The sequence below is a fragment of the Accipiter gentilis genome, chromosome 9, assembly GCF_929443795.1.
Source record: "Accipiter gentilis chromosome 9, bAccGen1.1, whole genome shotgun sequence".
NCBI lineage: Eukaryota > Metazoa > Chordata > Aves > Accipitriformes > Accipitridae > Astur > Astur gentilis.
In genome coordinates, this window is record NC_064888.1 from 34081587 (window position 1) to 34099108 (window position 17522).

The 17522-nt window shown below is 42.7% G+C and overlaps 1 protein-coding gene across 17 annotated transcripts in view; it reads left to right on the forward strand.

Annotated features, from left to right (window-relative positions):
* The window catches only part of TCF7L2 (transcription factor 7 like 2), a 180468-nt gene extending 164583 nt beyond the window's left edge, over positions 1-15885 (forward strand). For 3 of the 17 annotated variants that reach the window (XM_049811128.1, XM_049811129.1, XM_049811133.1), the window contains 5 exons: positions 895-1035; positions 1909-2068; positions 2808-2915; positions 7798-7850; positions 15367-15885. In XM_049811128.1, coding sequence (XP_049667085.1) covers positions 895-1035; positions 1909-2068; positions 2808-2915; positions 7798-7850; positions 15367-15799 — 895 coding nt within the window. In that variant the 3' untranslated portion in view covers positions 15800-15885. Of the gene's footprint in view, positions 1-894; positions 1036-1908; positions 2069-2807; positions 2916-7797; positions 7851-8398; positions 8450-9617; positions 9695-10279; positions 10353-15363 lie in introns of all 17 variants that reach the window. The other 14 variants (XM_049811131.1, XM_049811132.1, XM_049811134.1 and 11 more) reach the window with 9 other exon arrangements.
* Positions 15886-17522: the final 1637 nt, after the last annotated feature.

The window sequence follows — 17522 nt, forward strand, 5'->3', positions numbered from 1 at the left end:
CTTTCCTTATTCACTGCAAAACCTTTCTGAGACTGTTGAGAAATAATGATAAGCAGTCTAACCTGCTTTTGAGAAGCTTGTTCATTTTGGGTCAAAAGTCTGCATGATTGTGCCATGTTCGTGCTGTGGCCCCGACTGAGCAATTAGATTCATGCAGAAGGATTGCACATCCCTCTGAATCCAGTTGCAGGACCGGGGCCTGTCCAAGTATATGACCATAAACCATAAAGCTGACAACATTTTTTCCCTTTCAAAAGGCTAGACTGTTATTTTGCATGAATTTAAGCCTTCCTAGGTTACCTTAATGGGTCAAAATTGACTGAATTCCACAATCTTCCCAACATCTGTTAAAGCCATGTGGCTCAGAGATTTATTAGACACAAATAAATATTTTCTTTTGCTCCATCAACGCAATGTAGCTAATGAGGCATCTATAAGGATTATCAAAAATGCGTCTAGATTGTCTTGGCATTAATATTTTATTTTGCTGTCAATATGGAATAAAAGATGTTATCCCAAATTCACAACATGATTCAGAACTATAAAAATTGATTCCTCGGTTGCCGCACATGATTTCTTAGCAAAGAAATGGACTGGTGGATTTTTCTGCAGGTAGCTGCAATTCCACTTTCATCCAAGTTCATCCAGTTGAATTTGCCTTTTGTTAAAGATGTTAAAAATCATGATGTCTCATGTCAGTAATGATAATGAAGGGGAAGATTGGCTTTAATGACATTAGGAGAGTCATTATGTTTAATTTATTGCTAATTAATGCTGCCAGCTTTCATATGCTTTGTCTAGCTGTCATGTGCTTGTTATATGCCTTTTTTTTTTTTTTAATGTGTGTACACATCCCTCCCCATTCATTCATTTTTATTCTGACGATTTACACAGCTTTCTCTCCTCTAGGTTTCCTCCACACATGGTCCCGCCACACCATAGTTTACATACAACTGGAATCCCTCATCCGGCCATAGTCACACCAACAGTCAAACAGGAATCTTCCCAGAGCGACGTCGGCTCACTCCACAGCTCGTAAGTTGTTGCTTCCCGTGTCTTCTTTTTAGAATGCCCAAAGCATCACCAGTGCATGTGTGGCTTTTAAAAGGGCTTGGATTTGTGGCAATGTTTTTTCTGTAAAATACTTTTTAAAATTGCTTTTTCTCTTCTGTTCTAATTGCTTTGAACATGGTTTAACTACCAAAGAGTGCCAAAATAGTGGTTAACAGTCTTTCAGAGTCATTCTGTGACATGTCGTTCACATGTAGACTATTCATAGATGAGTAGTTATTAATTTCACCCATTTTAACAAAGAAGTGGAATTTTCTTGATCAAGGTTCAAGCTTCTTCACCAGTTTCCCTGTTACTCAGTGCCCAGTTTGAAGCCGTGAAATACTGGATACACAACAAGAGACAATAAATTAGAGCATAAATGGCTTGTTCAAAGCTGCAGAGAGAGCTGGTATCAAGTTTAGGTTTGAATCGAGGAGAGCCTTGGTCTGCCTCTGCCCCTGGTGCTTCTGGTGCTTCTTGCCTTTCATTTCACGGGTGAAGCAGAAAGACAGCATTTTGGTTCCCACTGATGATAGGATGTAATTATTTCGTCTACCACCACGGTCAGAAGCCCTCCCCATGAACCCATTTTCCTGGGTGCCCATGTACTTACAAGATTCTTCTAGGGGCTGAGAGGGTACTTGGTGATATTGCATAAACACACAATGGAGTTTTCTTATAACGCTCTTAAAACTGTTCTCATACAGCAGCCAGGGTGAAGGCACTAGAGAACCTTCTGGTTCTTTTCCTAGAGATTTCTGAGGATTAATGCTAGAGAGATTGAGGGGATTAATTTAATAAATTCACAAGGGTTCTCACTGTGAGGTTTCTCTCTGTTATATCTTTACCATTCAGAAAACATCAGGACTCCAAAAAAGAAGAAGAGAAAAAGAAGCCACACATAAAGAAACCTCTTAATGCATTTATGTTGTATATGAAGGAAATGAGAGCAAAAGTTGTAGCAGAATGCACATTGAAAGAGAGCGCAGCCATCAACCAAATCCTCGGTCGAAGGGTAGGTAACAAGGGAGAAGCACAAGGAGGGACTGAAACTCGGTAGGATTCACACCTTCTGAATCACTGTGTTTTCCTGGTATTTTGATAATGGATAGGGAAGTTGCTAAACCAAAGGCCTTGGTTTGGTTTTTGCTTTTCGCAACCACTTTTTGCCAGTGGGGTCATTCATGGGGAAGAGGGGCAGTTAATTAACAGCAGTGTTATTTCAATGTTATTTCCATGACCTGTAGATGGAAAAATCTTAGACTTTTATTTTGTCCTGAAACAGGCAGAAAAACAAATGGGGAAGGAAAAAGCCTTTGGGTACAGTACCGGTATCAGCACCTGTGAGAGCTAGAAGAGGAGAGGGGGTGCCAGTGAGGAAAGGATGGGGAGACCTTCTCTAAACCTGTAACTGAGATCTGGCTCAGGCCAAGTGGTTCAGCTTCTGGACCCTCTCCCCTGCTCTTCATTTTTGTTTAGTTTTCTTAATTCTCCACTCTCATCAGATGACAAAGGGGCTGAGTGAACATAAATGATTAGTTATGACTCAGTTGAGTTAACTGGAGTTATAATCTGGAGTTATAAATAAAATATGAATGTCAGCATGCCAGATCATCTGGTTTTATCTCTTTTTAATGAAAATCAACTCTAGCTGTATTTATATATAAATAATATACTCTGCTGTTAACATGCTTAAAAAAAACCAACCACACTTGTGCTTTTTATTTTGTCTTTTTTTCTTTTCTTCACCTCAGTGGCATGCGTTATCCAGAGAAGAACAAGCGAAATACTATGAACTAGCAAGAAAGGAACGACAGCTTCATATGCAGCTGTACCCGGGCTGGTCCGCACGGGATAACTATGTAGGTTCCTATGTAGGTGGAAATTTTTTTAGTAGTAGAGCTTGTAGAAATGTATATGTGACCTGCTGAACTACGACCACACATTGCACACAAGCACTACTTGGAAAGCGTGCCTCAGGATCCCAATCTGGTAACAACAACGGACGCTTCCCTCTGCGATACTAAAACTATTGGGGATAATTCCCAGCCCTCCACTTGGAAGAGGCTTCCTGGCTGGGACTAGTAAAAGGTTAGAATTGGGGCATGACAGTAGAGCTCTGTGAAGAAACTCTTGCCTTCACTTTTACCAGCATCTGGAAATGCTGTTTGGCTTGCTGGTCATTTTAAATTTCATTTTTTTTAAACAAAATTTAAAATTCCCCTAGTATGGCTCCTCTCCTTTCCACCAAAAAGATGACTAATTAGTGTCTTGTGCTTATCTGTGTGAGAGTATAGTGGAAAGTGGAAGAATGACTTATCCTAGCTTCAGAGAAGGACTGGCAAAACCAAAAGTGTGACTTGTTTGAAAGTCTTACTCTCAAGTGGGGTTAAATGAATTATTCCACGCTCTACTGTTGTATATTTCGATTATGTTTTGCTTTTTCATGGCCATGTTATCTCTCCCCCACCCACCCCCCCACCTCATTTTTTAAAAAGTGTTTTGGAGTTTGTGATCAATTAATGGAGTGTTTTTAAGATTGATTTCCTCCCCCTCCACCTTTCAGAAGGCCTGTTTTGTAGCTAAAAGTGGTAGAATTTTCTGTCTTGAAAACATAAGGCCAGCGTTGTAACCACTTACTGGTACTATATAACACCTTCTTCCATGAAGGGTAAGCAGTGCAGCTGGTAGTAAGTGTTTGCAAGCCTAAACCCATAAATTCTTAACAGATTTGTGGATTGGTGTGAGCTCTAAACCCTCTTTAATAGGATTATAGCAGCATCTTGATTATTTTTTTAAAAAATTTAAATAAAAATCACCTAAAACTTGCAAGGTCTCTAACTCTGGAATAAACCCTGCTCCCTACCTTCCAGGCAGACTTCCCTGCAGGTTTGGGGACCAGCAGCTCTAAGATTGATGTCAGTTACGTACAGTGTTACGCATTTTGTTTTTGTTGAAGTGTGTCCCTTCCATCATAGTCATCATCACTGCCTATTTCACCGTAAATGTCCTATTTTTGCCATAAATCACATAAACCGTGTGCTTTGTATATGGCAACGTTTACCTCTATGAGAATCTGCGCTTTTACGTGTAGGGATGGGAAGAAGCCAGTTCAGAGTCTGCAGCAAAGCCTAGAGCAGCAGCAGCTGCTTACACTCTTCCACCATTTCAACAGTGGAGAATACACATGCTAACTTATTTAGTAATATGTACTTCAGGACATCTTTTCAAATCCTTCTGTTTTTTCTTGATGATCTTGTCTTTCCATTGGTCTCTGCCTCGCTCCCTCCTTTGTTCTCTGTTGCAGGTGTAGCTGTGCATGCTCCTCAGAGGAGACCTCATTAAGCCCGATGAGGCGCCGCTCCTCCTTAAACACATTTTCCCTTTCTTTTTGGCATTGGCTGGCCTGAGACTGTCAGACCATAGGCTTGAGGTAGTTCCTCGGCACTGTGCAGTATCGCCTTCTTGGGTGTTCAAAAGGGAGTATGGGCTCGACTGAGGTTTCGGGAATGCTCATTCTGCGCGGTGACTGTGCCACCGACAGATGGGCATGTACAAAGCCTTCAGTGTTTAGGACCTTTTACTTTTGTCCTCACTGTGTGAGCACTGAGAAACCCTTTCTTCTCAAGCTAAAAAGGACAGGATGAGAAAGCCAGCACTTTCCCAGCAGCTTGATGCTGTACCCCCAAGTGACCTTCAGGGGGAACCTTCCTGCCTGAGGAGAGCACGGTACCTTTGCATCACATGATGGCATCATCCACAGGATTTATTTATTACTCCTCTCCTGGTCCATTCAGAGCTCTGAGTTCCCCTCCTCCCTCAGTATTTTATAGGGTCTTGAGCCCTTCACGCTTCTAGTGGGGGAGTGCCTTTGGGCTGCTTGAAATGGTTAATTTGTTAGGCATCTCACATCAGGCTCGAGGATGAGGCCAGCTGTAGCCCAGGTCTTCAGAAACAGGAGCAGTACATTCAAGAAACACAGCTTTCAGCCTGCTCTTAAATAAGAGAAGAGGGTTCAGGGAATCCCTCGCGGCTTGTTGGTGTCACAAGGCACATTTGCTCTTCCTGAGATCTAACAGAAGATGTTAAGCGGTGCTGAGTGCTGGACTCAGAGTATGTAAGGGTCTAGTCACCTCGCCTGCCGCTTGTCTAGAAAATTAGTACCAAAGAACTCTGCAGTCCGGTCAAAACCCGTGTTGGTTTGGCTCTGTAGAGGGAGCTGACAAACCGGTTAGCAAGTATTTGCATCTACATTTACTTGCAGCCTAAGAATTTGTACAGTGTGATGATGGAAAATGTTACAGACCATCTGCTCAAGTCTTAGGAGGACAATATAAGGCAAAGGCAAAACAGTGTCTTCTGCAGAACACTTGAAAAACTGCTGCCGTAATTCTTTTCTTAAGTCCATGTATTAATTTAGCTGTGTAATCAAATATCTTCTCGTAGCACAGAAATTCAACAAGCAAGCCAGGTGATTCTTCTCCCTATTTCCTTTGTAAAAGAGGTTAGTGGAACCCTGTCTTTGTTAGGAACACTTTTCAAAGCTTGTGTTGAAAAGGAACCAGAAGTTCTGGTCCCTGGCTGACATTCCTGTATATCAGCCATTTTTAACAGATTGCTTCCTGAAGGGGTTATAGTACTTTAATACCTGGCTTGAAGAGTTTGTAAAGGGCAGGTGACTCCTGACCTCTCTGTTCTGGCTGGCCCTCATGTGAAGGAGTTACAAGGTCTCAAACTGAAAGAGCCTTTGAATTCCCAAACGTACTGCAGAAATCAAGCAAATTTGCCAGAGATGCAGTCTGTTAATTATGCAAGTGGCCTCCTTGAGATTAAATAAAAATCAGGCTTACGGTCCTGAGGCAATTATCTGGTTTTAGCTACGTTGTTGTAAAGCTGGAAAAAAATCACTGACTTTCACAGAGTTACTGTCAATCTAGATCAATATAGATGGAGCAGAGTCTGAACCTCTTGTATCTTTATGTGGTACATGAACTTCAAGATACGAAGTTTTTCCCTATTTTATTCTCAGGGAGCTTTAGGAGCAATGCTTGTCTATCTTGTCAGCCTGTCATGTAAGACTGATGGCTGCTGTAGCAGTTGACTCAGAGCAACAACTTCCCATATCCCCAAAAATGACCTCAGAGATGTCAGAGCTGATTTCTCAGCAGCATCCAAGCTACAGGATTACGTGCACGTTGTTTAACAGTCCTTTACAATGGATGGTACACACAGCTTTTTCCATCACCAGAAGGCTCTCACGAACAAGACTGTGCTTGTCGCAGCCTGGACAGCGGGGTGGGAGTTTACAACCCTGAGCAAGCAAGGGGGAACGAGTACAGAAGCCCTGTGCCAGAAAGCCAGCTTTTGGGGAGGAAAGAATAGGACAACAACAAATCCAAAATCCAATATTCACGTTGGGGGAGTTTCTTACTAATACGTTCCAAGGAATATATCATAGTGAGTGTCCCGAATGTTATAGTGGATGTGCCAAGCTGAAGCCCATGTTAACCATTCAGCTGTGAGCCAGACCAACCTACTGAGAAAGATGTCCACCATGTGGGAGAACCTCTTGGCTTCCCCACAGGTATGTCCAACCCTTCAAAAGTGCTGTGAGAGTCCTTCTTCCAAGACACTTTTGTTCCCTCTTGACCACAAGGGACTGCTGGTCTGGTGACTTTTCACCAACTTCTCTTAACTACCGCACCTTCAAAAGCTGGCATCTCCTGTGCTGTTCATGTTCAGAGTTGACATTGCTGGCCCAAAAGTCGTTGCTTTTAGCATCTGGGGAGCTGTGAAAATGAGATTGCTCTGTCCCCTACACTGGCCTTTTTATACTGCTCTGCAAACCTTGTAGCTCAGTGTTAGAAGAGTTTTCTTAGAAAATAGCTTTTCTTTTGAGCTATGCTTATTACTTTATAACTCTTCTCTTGAAAAATGATCATTGCGTTTCCGCAGAAGTCAGGCTCCCAGTTGTCCTCTCCCACACTGCTGGAGGGAAACGAAGAAAGGGCCTTTCTCCCTGCAGTCAGAAACCGTAACAAATAGCACCGTTTTGCGGGACAGTATCTGGGAAAGGGACACGGTTTAGCAAGATAGTACTGGTTATTTTCCTTGTGATAGAGCAAAATGTGGGAAGGGTCTTAGTTGTATCTGGATTTTTTTCTTGTCGTGGCTTTGCTTCCTAGGTTGCCAGCGCACTTATAAACCTGCAGGTTAGCATTTCCTCATTACTGTGGCTTCCTCGTCTGCTTTAACGGCCGGGTTCGGGCGCTAAGGAACTCCAGGGGCTCGGTCTGACCTCGCACACGCACTCTCCCCGCTTCAGTGTCCCTCTTCTTCCCCTCCCTGCCCTGCCAAAACGTGACCACAAATGATGTTTGAAACTTCCAGATGCAGGAGCGTACAAGGGTCGAATGATTTTGTCTTCATGGCGAACTTAGCTCAAAAGAAGCATCTTGCGAGTTGTTCTGCCCCCTCCCCAGCCGCATACAGCTCTGGTGGGTGTTAGCGTTGGGGGGGCTGCAGCGAGGCTGTCCGAAAAGTCCCGGGGCGGGCGGGCAGAGCCATCCCCAGGGTGCAGCATCCCCTCGGAGCCCCCCGAGCCTCCCCGCACTGAGGGTGAGCCGGTGCCGCGCTCCCGTGTCCTCCCCGGGGAGCTTCCCGCACCAGCGCTCGGTGCTGTCTTGGAAGGACACGTGTTTTGGGTTATTTTTAATCCTTCTCATTTGTGTATGTTTCCTGCAGGGAAAGAAGAAGAAGAGGAAAAGGGATAAGCAGCCAGGAGAGACCAATGGTAAGTAAAAATAAGTCTAAATCTCTTGCTTAGTGGAAATGTGGCAATCCTGGTGTGACGCTCCTAGCTATGGGGGAGGTGGGTATGAGTCTCCTGGCCTGACGGGGAGCCGGTCCCTATACTAGACAGCCTCTTTTTTTTAATGCACTCTAATTATTTATGCATTATTGCCCTTCTAAAACTAGTAACCAAGCCATTGCATGTAAGAGCCTCTTGTGACGTTAGCTGAATTTGTGCGTAGTAATTGCAGAGCCTTTAACTGCAGAGCCGTAGTTGTAATGCCTATGCCATCGTTTATAAAGTTGTCTGCTTATTTTGCGCATATGTGTGTGCGTGTACGTATGTATGTATGTGTTTGGTATTAATTTGGGCTGTACCTGTATGTTCCGATGCATGCCTTACAGTGGTAAATCGCACCCATTTTAAATTAAGGAGGTTTGCCATTCTATATAGGAAATTAGAAATACTGCATAGGCAATCTCATAGTCAATTTTGAAGAAGCCCTGACTTAGTTTTTTTGAAGCCTTTGTATAATTTGTTCTTTTTTTTCAGAACACAGCGAATGTTTCCTAAATCCTTGCCTTTCACTTCCTCCGATTACAGGTGCTAACGTCATTTTGAGTCATTTAAAATAGTTTATAAACTGCTTTTTAATTTTTTTTCCTGCCATTATAGATTTTAACATTAAACACTTATGACATTAAGAGAAAAATACCATCCACACGTTTTGATAGTATTTATTATCTATATATCTTTATTATATGTTTGATAGTATTTTTTAATTTTGTTTTTTGTTTTTGTAACAATTGCTATTAAAACAGTAATACAGTAAAAATAACGCAAGAGTTGTACTAACTGTGCAAATTGAATATGCAGTATTTCTTTAAAGAGACTGATAAAGAATGGAAGCAAGTCAGTAATGAACCTCCTTAATCTAATGGCATTTTTCATGGCTCCCACTAAGTCTTCTCACATTAGCATGCATATGCATTTTTTTATTATTATTTTCGTTTTGGATTTTTTTATTTAATTTTTTTTCCTTTCTGCTCAAGCCTATTCATTGCAATTCACTAGCTGTACTAACTCAGCACCTTGCCATGCTTTACGTTTTATTTTCTGGCTGATACTAACATACTCATTTCACAATCTGCTTATTCTTATCCATTCTTTTAAATACAAATTAATAAAAACAAATAAATTGAATGTTATTCCAAAAGCTGCATTATCCCAGGAGATATAATTTCCTTTTTTTTTTCTTTTTTTTTTTCTTTTTTTTTTTTTTTCTCTTTATTTTGTATCTGAGTTGAAGAAAAAAGCATGTTCAGGATCTAACTTCCATACTCAGCTTCTTTTCTTCCTTTTTTCCCCCTCTCAAAAAAAAGAGAATAAAAAAACCCAGCCCAAAGAAATCCTGCCTGAAACATCCTGCTAGACCAGCCACAATGACTTTCCTCTACCTGCTCTTTTAAAAGGGAAAGAAACAGTCCTTTATAAAGGGATACTGCAGCTTTAATTGCAACAGCTAATCTCAAGAGTTGAATAAAAATGTGATTATCACTTTTTTTTAACTTTTAAATCAAAAGTCAATATTTTGCAATTAATAACAAGGACATTGATTTTTATTCCCTTTTTTATTTTTATTTTTTCCTTATTTTTATCTTTCTCTTTTTTCTCCCCTTTTCTCTCTTCCTCTCTCTCTCTCTCTCCCCCCTCTCCCCTTTTCTTTTTTTCCTCTCTCCCTTTTCTGCTCGCTTTTCTTGAACTCATTCAGACCTGAGCGCTCCTAAGAAATGCCGAGCGCGCTTTGGCCTTGATCAACAGAATAACTGGTGCGGCCCCTGCAGGTGTGTATAGTTTTCCCAGACTCGCTATGGCTGATTTGCAGCTGGTTTATTTGGTACTTTCCCCTTTTTTTTCCTGCCTTGTTGCTTTGTAGCTCTGTGTTGTGATCTAGAAGACACAAGGGAGTGGGACACTGCCATGAGTTATTGTCTCTCTGAAAGGGTTTTGCTTTTTTTTTTGTTGTTGTTGTTGTTGTTGTTGGTTGTTTTTTTGCCTTCCTCTTTGCTGCTGCTAGCCAAAAACCCACTGTAAAACAGCATCAGCCTTAAGCCCATCTGATCCGTGGCTCAACCACACTCCTGCCCTCCGAGCCTCCACCCAAGGAAAGTCATTCCCAAAGCCCTTGGTAACACGGCACTGAGCACGGTACCAACACCGGACAGACGCACGGCCGTGTCGGAGATTTTTTTTGGTTTTCTTTTGGCTCATTGTGAAAGTCCTGTTTTCTTTCCTGCCCTTGGTATGAGGGGAGATTACCAAATAAAACTGAGGTGATTGAAAGCTAAACGTAGCTGTAGCTAAGTTGACGCAGACCAAATGAGCTCTATCCACCATTGTGTTGTATTTTTTGTGTTTACCTTATGCTAACAGATGCAAATACTCCAAAGAAGTGTCGGGCATTGTTCGGGCTTGACCGACAGAGTTTATGGTGCAAACCATGCAGGTATAATACTACCCATTAGGCCTTTGGGGAAATAAAAGCAATCTGTCCTCTTAGTGCGTTTGTGTGATTTTATTTTTTTAATCTTTTTTCCCCACTCCCCACCTTTCTCTCTCCCACAGCATCAATTGCTAATAATCTTTGATCTTTGGAATTTCTTGCTAATTTAATGCCATTTTCTCTCTTTCCTTACCAATAACCTCTCCCTGGTGGTAGAACTGGGAACAAGAAAACTCGAAGTCCTTAAAGCTGGCAGTTTTTTGGCTTTTTTTATTTTTTTCCAGATTGCCAGCAAAATGATTGTTTAGCTGGACGTCTACATTTTGTCTTTCATGTGGGTCTATGTCCACTGCCTCCAAAGGCTTTTTAAAAAGGTTCTGGGATCTGCAGCACTAGCGTTTTTCTCATGATTAGAGATGTAAAAGCCAGTGTTTACAGCTTATATTGTACCATTTTTTTGGTGTTCTCTGCAAAATTAAATAGCTACCTGTAGGCTTCTATGCCTCAGTAAGTTTTATGTAGATACCAGTTTTTTAAATTACCTGATGTCTTTTTTTTTTCTGATTCTGAAAATAATTTTTTTTCCTAAATTTTATCCCAACAAGTGAGCTGTAAACGCCTGAGCTCTAGACAAAACTAATTACAACTTTAGTAGGACAGTTTCCAGCATTAAAAGGAGACGAAAGACATCAGAGAGCCCAAATTTCGACAGCCCATGTTCTACTGGAGTTTAATTCCATGTATAACTCAGTACGTACTTCTTTCTTGGTGGAGGGATACCGAGTAGTTCTTTTCTCATTCCTTTTTCCTTATATATATAATCGCATTTGGTTAAATTTGTTGTTTCTTTGTTCTGATACAAGCAGTCTTTGAATTTGGAATATTATGATGGTAGGTATTTCAACCCAAACCACACTCTGTGTGTAGTGATTCCTCTCCCACATTTTCCCCTCTTATTCATGCCAGTCCCATGTGCTCCATCTCATTTAGAATGTAGATCAGACGTCCATCGTATTTTGTGTATGCACGCAGTCTTGTTTGTGCTTAGTGTCGAGGAGAACACAGATCGAGGGTGGTGGTGTATGTCAAAATACCAGAGAAGGCACCAGAAACGTCTTCAACAGATTGCATATTGTCCCATTCGAGGCATGCTAGTACCGGGTGTGGGGTGTTAGGTACCAGTACCAGTTCGTATGTTAAACAAGCCTGGAAAGCAGCAGTTCCTTCGAGCTTAAAGGAAGAAAGGTTCAGTCCAGAAGAGCTGGGTAGCTGCTTCACTGTGTCAGGAGGCTGGAGTCTCATGCTAGCCAAAGACTTGAATGCTGTGTTTAGTTAGGCTTTATTCTGTGCTTAGTTCACTACACACTATCAGCAGATATTTGTGTAGTCTAGAGATAGAGTATTTGAAGCATGTCAGGCTCTGTATGCCAAGTACAAGAACCGGGGGCACATCATGTTTGTGTTGCTTTATCTTTCCCTAGCTGCTTAAGTAAACACCATACTTTCAAAACTACATTTTATCAGCATTCGGTCTGTACAGTGCTTAGGTTACATGTGAAGCATAAACCCTCTCTTAACTTACGCCAGATTTTGGTCAGAAGTCTTTGCAGCACATCAGAGACGACTTCAGTGGTGTAGCTGATAGCTTTAGACTTACGGATGTAGAGTCAGCTGCTTTTCTTTGGGTTTTTTTTTTTTTTGTGTTGTTTTTTTTGTTGTTTTTTTTTTAAATGCATGGAGGCATTTTATCACTAGGTATTAGAGCACTTCTCTCCTAGTTCTGGTCCTAACCATTACAACATTGCATTTGCTAGCATGGTAGCATTTTGTAGGGCATCTTAGGTAGGTGCTAAAGATGTGCAGTTTGCTACTACGGTAGAAACTGAGACATCTTTGCTCGCAGCAACTGAATAAACCCATGTCATCCTCTGTGGCTTTCACTCATGGCAATCGCAGCATTACAGGTTTCCCGATGCTGTCCTGGGGCTAGCTTCAAGGGCAGCACGAGCAGGGTCAGGTCTGTTAGTGTTTGCTGGACTGATGTAGCAGTTGATGCTTTCAGAGCAACGCACAAGTGGATAATCTTCACTAGTGCTTCTCGGAGGGGATAGGTAGGGGTTTTGTTCCCAATTTTAGGAGAGCAAAACTGAGGCACAAAGAGTTCCTTGGATGTTTACTTATTCCCCGTCACCAGAATTGCCTGGTGGTGTTCCCTTCTGGTAAAATCTGGCTTGCAGGGTTTGGGTTTTTACCATCTATGCCTTCTGTCCCACCTAACCCTGAGACGTACATGACCACAGATAACACATGGTGGGAATGGCAAAGGCTGGAGAAACGTCCCCGCCTTTAACCGCCATTAAGTAAATGGCTTTTCAGACTAAAAGTGGCCACGCTATTCAAGAGTTTAATATACAACAGAAGCGGAGGAAGCAGTCTGCTCCCTTAATCCTAGTCAAAGGCAAATTACTTCAGGTAGCAGACCAGTGGGTTTAGTTTTAAAAAGGTTGTTAACTCTTCTGAGTCAGTCAGTCAGGTAGACCTGGTTTAAGTCTGCTTTGCCATGGGGACTCTTCCTTTCCGGCCACAGAACTTAAATAGTATTAAAAAAAAATTCTGAATTTTTGGCATACTAGATTCAAACTGCCTCCAGTGAAATACTTAACTGCCTTGTAGGTTCAGAGCAATCCAGTCAAATGGCTTCTGGACCACCATCAGCGAGGCAGGCAGAGCTTGGGTCTCTGCTTGCCAGTTATTTTAATGTGGGTACGGCGGGGAGCACTGCAGTTTCCAAACTGAGAACCCATCTTTCCACACAGGTATTATCGGTGAGCTTTGTGAAGCATCACTGTTCTGCTTTGCCACAGGAGCTGTACAGAAGGTCCAAACATGAACTGTGGCCCTGGTAGGGTTGCATAGCTCAAGCTAAGGAAGTGGTGAGGCAGAGGAGAGGGGAGGGGAGGAAGAGCAGCAGACCTGTCCTTAGCCGAGAGCCAGAGGCTTCCCGTGTTGTTTGTTGATGGTAGAAGAATTAACAGGTTCTGTTTTGAACCCACCAAATTAATTTTTTTTCTGTCTTTTAACGTTGCTCTAATAAAGCATGGTTTACAGCCTTCACTTGCTGTCTTCTATCTTTCTTTCTTTCTTTCTTTCTTTCTTTCTTTCTTTCTTTTTAACATTTAAGTTGCATGGTCGTCTTTAGTTTTTAGCATGTATCGATCTGCAGGCTAACGTGGTTAAAACTCTTCATAGCCCTAACCCCTTACCTTGCCATGTGGAATGTGGAGCAGAGCCTGAGAGCAGAGCCCGAGTCTCTGGAGGAAGGGATGTCACAGCACTGGTCCCTCACCGGAGCTGGTGGAAAGACGGGGTGCCGGGGTTGCTGTTCCCTTCCTGGCTATGGGAGATGATACCTTTTAACTCCAGGATCAAGCCGCTTAGATCTCCCTTGCAGTCGAGAAACATCTAGCCCCATTGCCTAGGGAGCGGACCTTGGTTTAACCCAAGTCAGGCGCAGTCGCCACACGCAGGGGAGAGCACTGACGACCAGCGGTGGAGCTGGTACGCCCACGCGAGTGGGGAATGTCACCCAGCGACGTCGGGCCGCTGTGCCACGCTTGGGCGCTTCCTCTGATGGCGTTGCTGAGCTAGAGCAAGGTGTCCACGGGAGGGGGAGAGCAACCGACTCCTTCACGTCGGTGGCTCTGGGCAGCTTAGCCGAACGTCCAAAGTTTTTGTGGCGGAGCTGCTCTAGACAGACTTTGTCATATACCTCGGGCTGCGTGGCGGTGGTTCAGCACTTCCCACGGAAAGCGTGCTTGTGACTAGGAGGGCTGGAGAGCCGTCATTGCTAGGGCCAAGGTGGCCACTGAACGTCGTTCTGCCAGATGCTGTGGTTGTTTGCCTCGTTATTTCTGTCCTGCTGCTAGAATTGTCTTGCATATACTTGGCAAGAGAGATGGTGTGAAACTGTCATCTGTTTTCATTGCTCCTTTACATTGTTAAGTGGACAGAGGGAGGAGAAAAGATCTCTGTCGGGTCACTTATTTATTTGAAGATGAGCGGCTCTTGCGAGACTCTCATACTCCCTGGTGTGAAATAAGCTCCATGTTGCTCCTCACCTTTGTACCTGTCATCGTGCTCTTCACCTACTGAAATTGGATCCCACTCTGGAGTTACATGGATGGCCTCTCAGAGGAAAATTCTCCAAAACGGAGACGAGCAGCTTCCCAAATCTACCACTCTCCCTTAAAACAAAGAGTAAAACTGAGTCGGTTTAAAGCCACAACCTGCAGGCCATACAACCAGTTATTCTTGTTATTTTGGATCATACTCTGTTTATCCTGTTCTTTTCCTGTTTTTTTCTTCTGTTGCTTTGTTTGTTCGTTTTGTTTTTATTTCCCCTCTCTCTCGTTCTCTCTATTATATATCCCTCCTGTCTGACTCTGACATTTCTGGATTTGGTGTGGTTCTTAACAGAGGAGAAGGCAATGAGCAGTAGCTTGCAGCCGTCCTTGCCTCCCAAGGGCAGCGCATCCTAAGAGGCGACAGGTGATGCAGGTGTAGAGATAGCCCTGTTGAGTTGGACAGCGTTATGGGACATCTTGAGATACCGTCAACTTTCCAGAGCTTTTCTTTTCTAAGGATTAAATTCTTTTGTTTGTTTTATTTTATTTTTCCCGGAGGAAAGCCGAGTCTGTAGCTTAGCGCAGTGGGCTCCAAAACCACCTTGCCTGATTTTCCGATTATTAAAATGACTAAGGAAAGGAGGCGGCCTGAAGAGGAGGGGGAACGAAGAGACAGTTGGTGAATCCCGCCCAAGTCCGTTAGCCGAGGGGAGGTTCCCAAGCGGGCTCGGTGCCGAGGACACCCCGCCAGACCCCCAGGACGGCGCGTGGGGCCGGGGTGCCGCCCGCGCAGAGCCCAGAGTAGCTAACGGGCGGCTCTTTGCTGTAGATGACTGTCTCCGCCGGCGTCTCTGCCCTTTATTCACAGATGCCTCTCTCCCTGTTTCTAGGAGAAAAAAAAAGTGCGTTCGCTACATACAAGGTGAAGGCAGCTGCGTCAGCCCACCCTCTTCAGATGGAAGCTTACTAGACTCTCCTCCGTCCTCCCCCGCCATGCTCGCCTCCCCCTCCAGAGACTCGAAACCACAGACTGAACAAACGCAACCCCTCTCGCTCTCATTGAAGCCCGACCCGCTGGCGCACCTGGTCATGATGCCGCCGCCATCCTCGCTCGTCCTCGCCGAGAGCGCTGCGAGCAAGCCCGGCGCCCTGCCTGCCGCCAGCTGCCCCAACGGGGCCCTGGACCACCCGCCGGCCGCCCTCCCGCCGGCCGCCGCCGCCGCCGCATCCCTAGCACAGCCCTCGACGTCCTCCTTGCATTCCCACAGCTCGCTGGCGGGGACACAGCCCCAGCCGCTCTCCCTCGTAACCAAGTCCTTAGAATAGCTTTAGCCTCGTTAGCCCTTTCCGTTTCCTTCGGGGGGATTGGATTCTGTTGGGATTTGGGGTTTGGGTTTGGGGTGGTTTTTTTTTCTTTTCTGGTTTGGGGTTTGTTTTTTTTTTTGCCTTTTTTTTTTTTTTTTTTTTTTTTGCCTTCTCCTCCTCGTCGTCGTCCGCTGTTCGTCGTCGTTTCTCGGTTTCGTTTTTAATTCGTGCCATGTGGCTACATTAGTTGATGTTTTATCGAGTTCATTGGTCAATATTTGACCCATTCTTATTTCAATTTCTCCTTTTTAAATATGTAGATGAGAAAAGCCTCATGATTCTGCCAAAATTTTTATCAACAGCTGTTTAAAGTCTTTGTAGCGTTTAAAAAATATATATATATACATAATTGTTATGTAGTTCCAATAGCTTAGTTTTAAAGACTGATTTTAAAAATTAAAAAAAAAAAAAGAAGCAATTTTGAAGCAGCCCTTGCCGGAGGCATTGGTTCTTTATTATTTGTATTAAATACGAGCTTGCGAACCAATCATTTTACATCTGGTTTTTAAACCTTTAAGGGCACAATGAATGCGGTGCCGCTACTACTTCTTTTTTTTTTCTTCCTCGTGTGAAACAACCTTTATTGTGATGTTACTTGTTATTGTTTAAATGTACAGAAACAAAGGGTTAAAAAAATGTGTTAATATACCTTGTTCCATGGTGTTGTTCTTTTTGGGGGAGGGAACGCTACTCAACAATTAAAAGTATCACAACGCTATTGGACCAGTAGTATTTATTGCTTTAGAAATTGCTTGTTGTATCTGTATGTTGTCCCTTTTTAAATGTTTTTTTCTTCTTTTTTTCTTGAAACATTGTATAAAGGTTTTTTTTTTCCCTTAGTGTAAGCATCTTATATATAACAACTCATTTGTACAAGGTTTTTAAGTTTATATATAAATGTGTATATATATATTTTTTCCGGGATTTTTGTTTTTGATTTCTTTTCGTGATTTTTTTTTTTTTTTTTTTTTTTTTTTTTTTTTTTTTTGCTATATGAAACACAGTTGCCACCAAATGGACATTCGCAGATGCATTTCTTTCAAGGATCAATAGTGTAAAAAAAAATAAAAAAAATTGCTTTAAAAGCCATTACACACAAAAAGACTTGAAAATTTAGCAAGGGAATTTTTAGCAACGCTGTTTGAAAAATAGCAAGGTCCAAGTGTCTCCCGTTCAGAACTGCAGCTGAATCCCCTGCGACATTAGGACTGTAGGCTGTGTGCAAAATTTTTATGTGCCAAAATTCTCAGTGACTTTTAACTTTCTCCCGACAACTTTATTATTTTTTTTTAATGCTGTAATTTTTTTGTTCATCATGTTTTGCTGTGATGTTACATAGGTAGATATGTATGTAGTTTTAATGTCACCTATAACAGACGTGTTTGGTAGCAGATTGTCCGGAAAGCATTTAAAATGAAGAGGTATAAACCCTTAAGGGCCAAATTCTGTATATTAGATTATTCATAAAAGGAAAATCAGACTGCCACTTTTATGTACACTTACTACATACAGGTAGGTAGCAAACTTAAAACAAAAAAAAAAAAAACCTAGGCATGTTGATGTTGCAAAAAACGCTGTATAAAGCTGAAAAATTGTTCATCTGTTCATTCAGTGCCATTGTAGTTGACATGAAGCGATTGTAAAACTGTCTCAGATTTTTCTCTGGTTTATTAAGATGCTAACT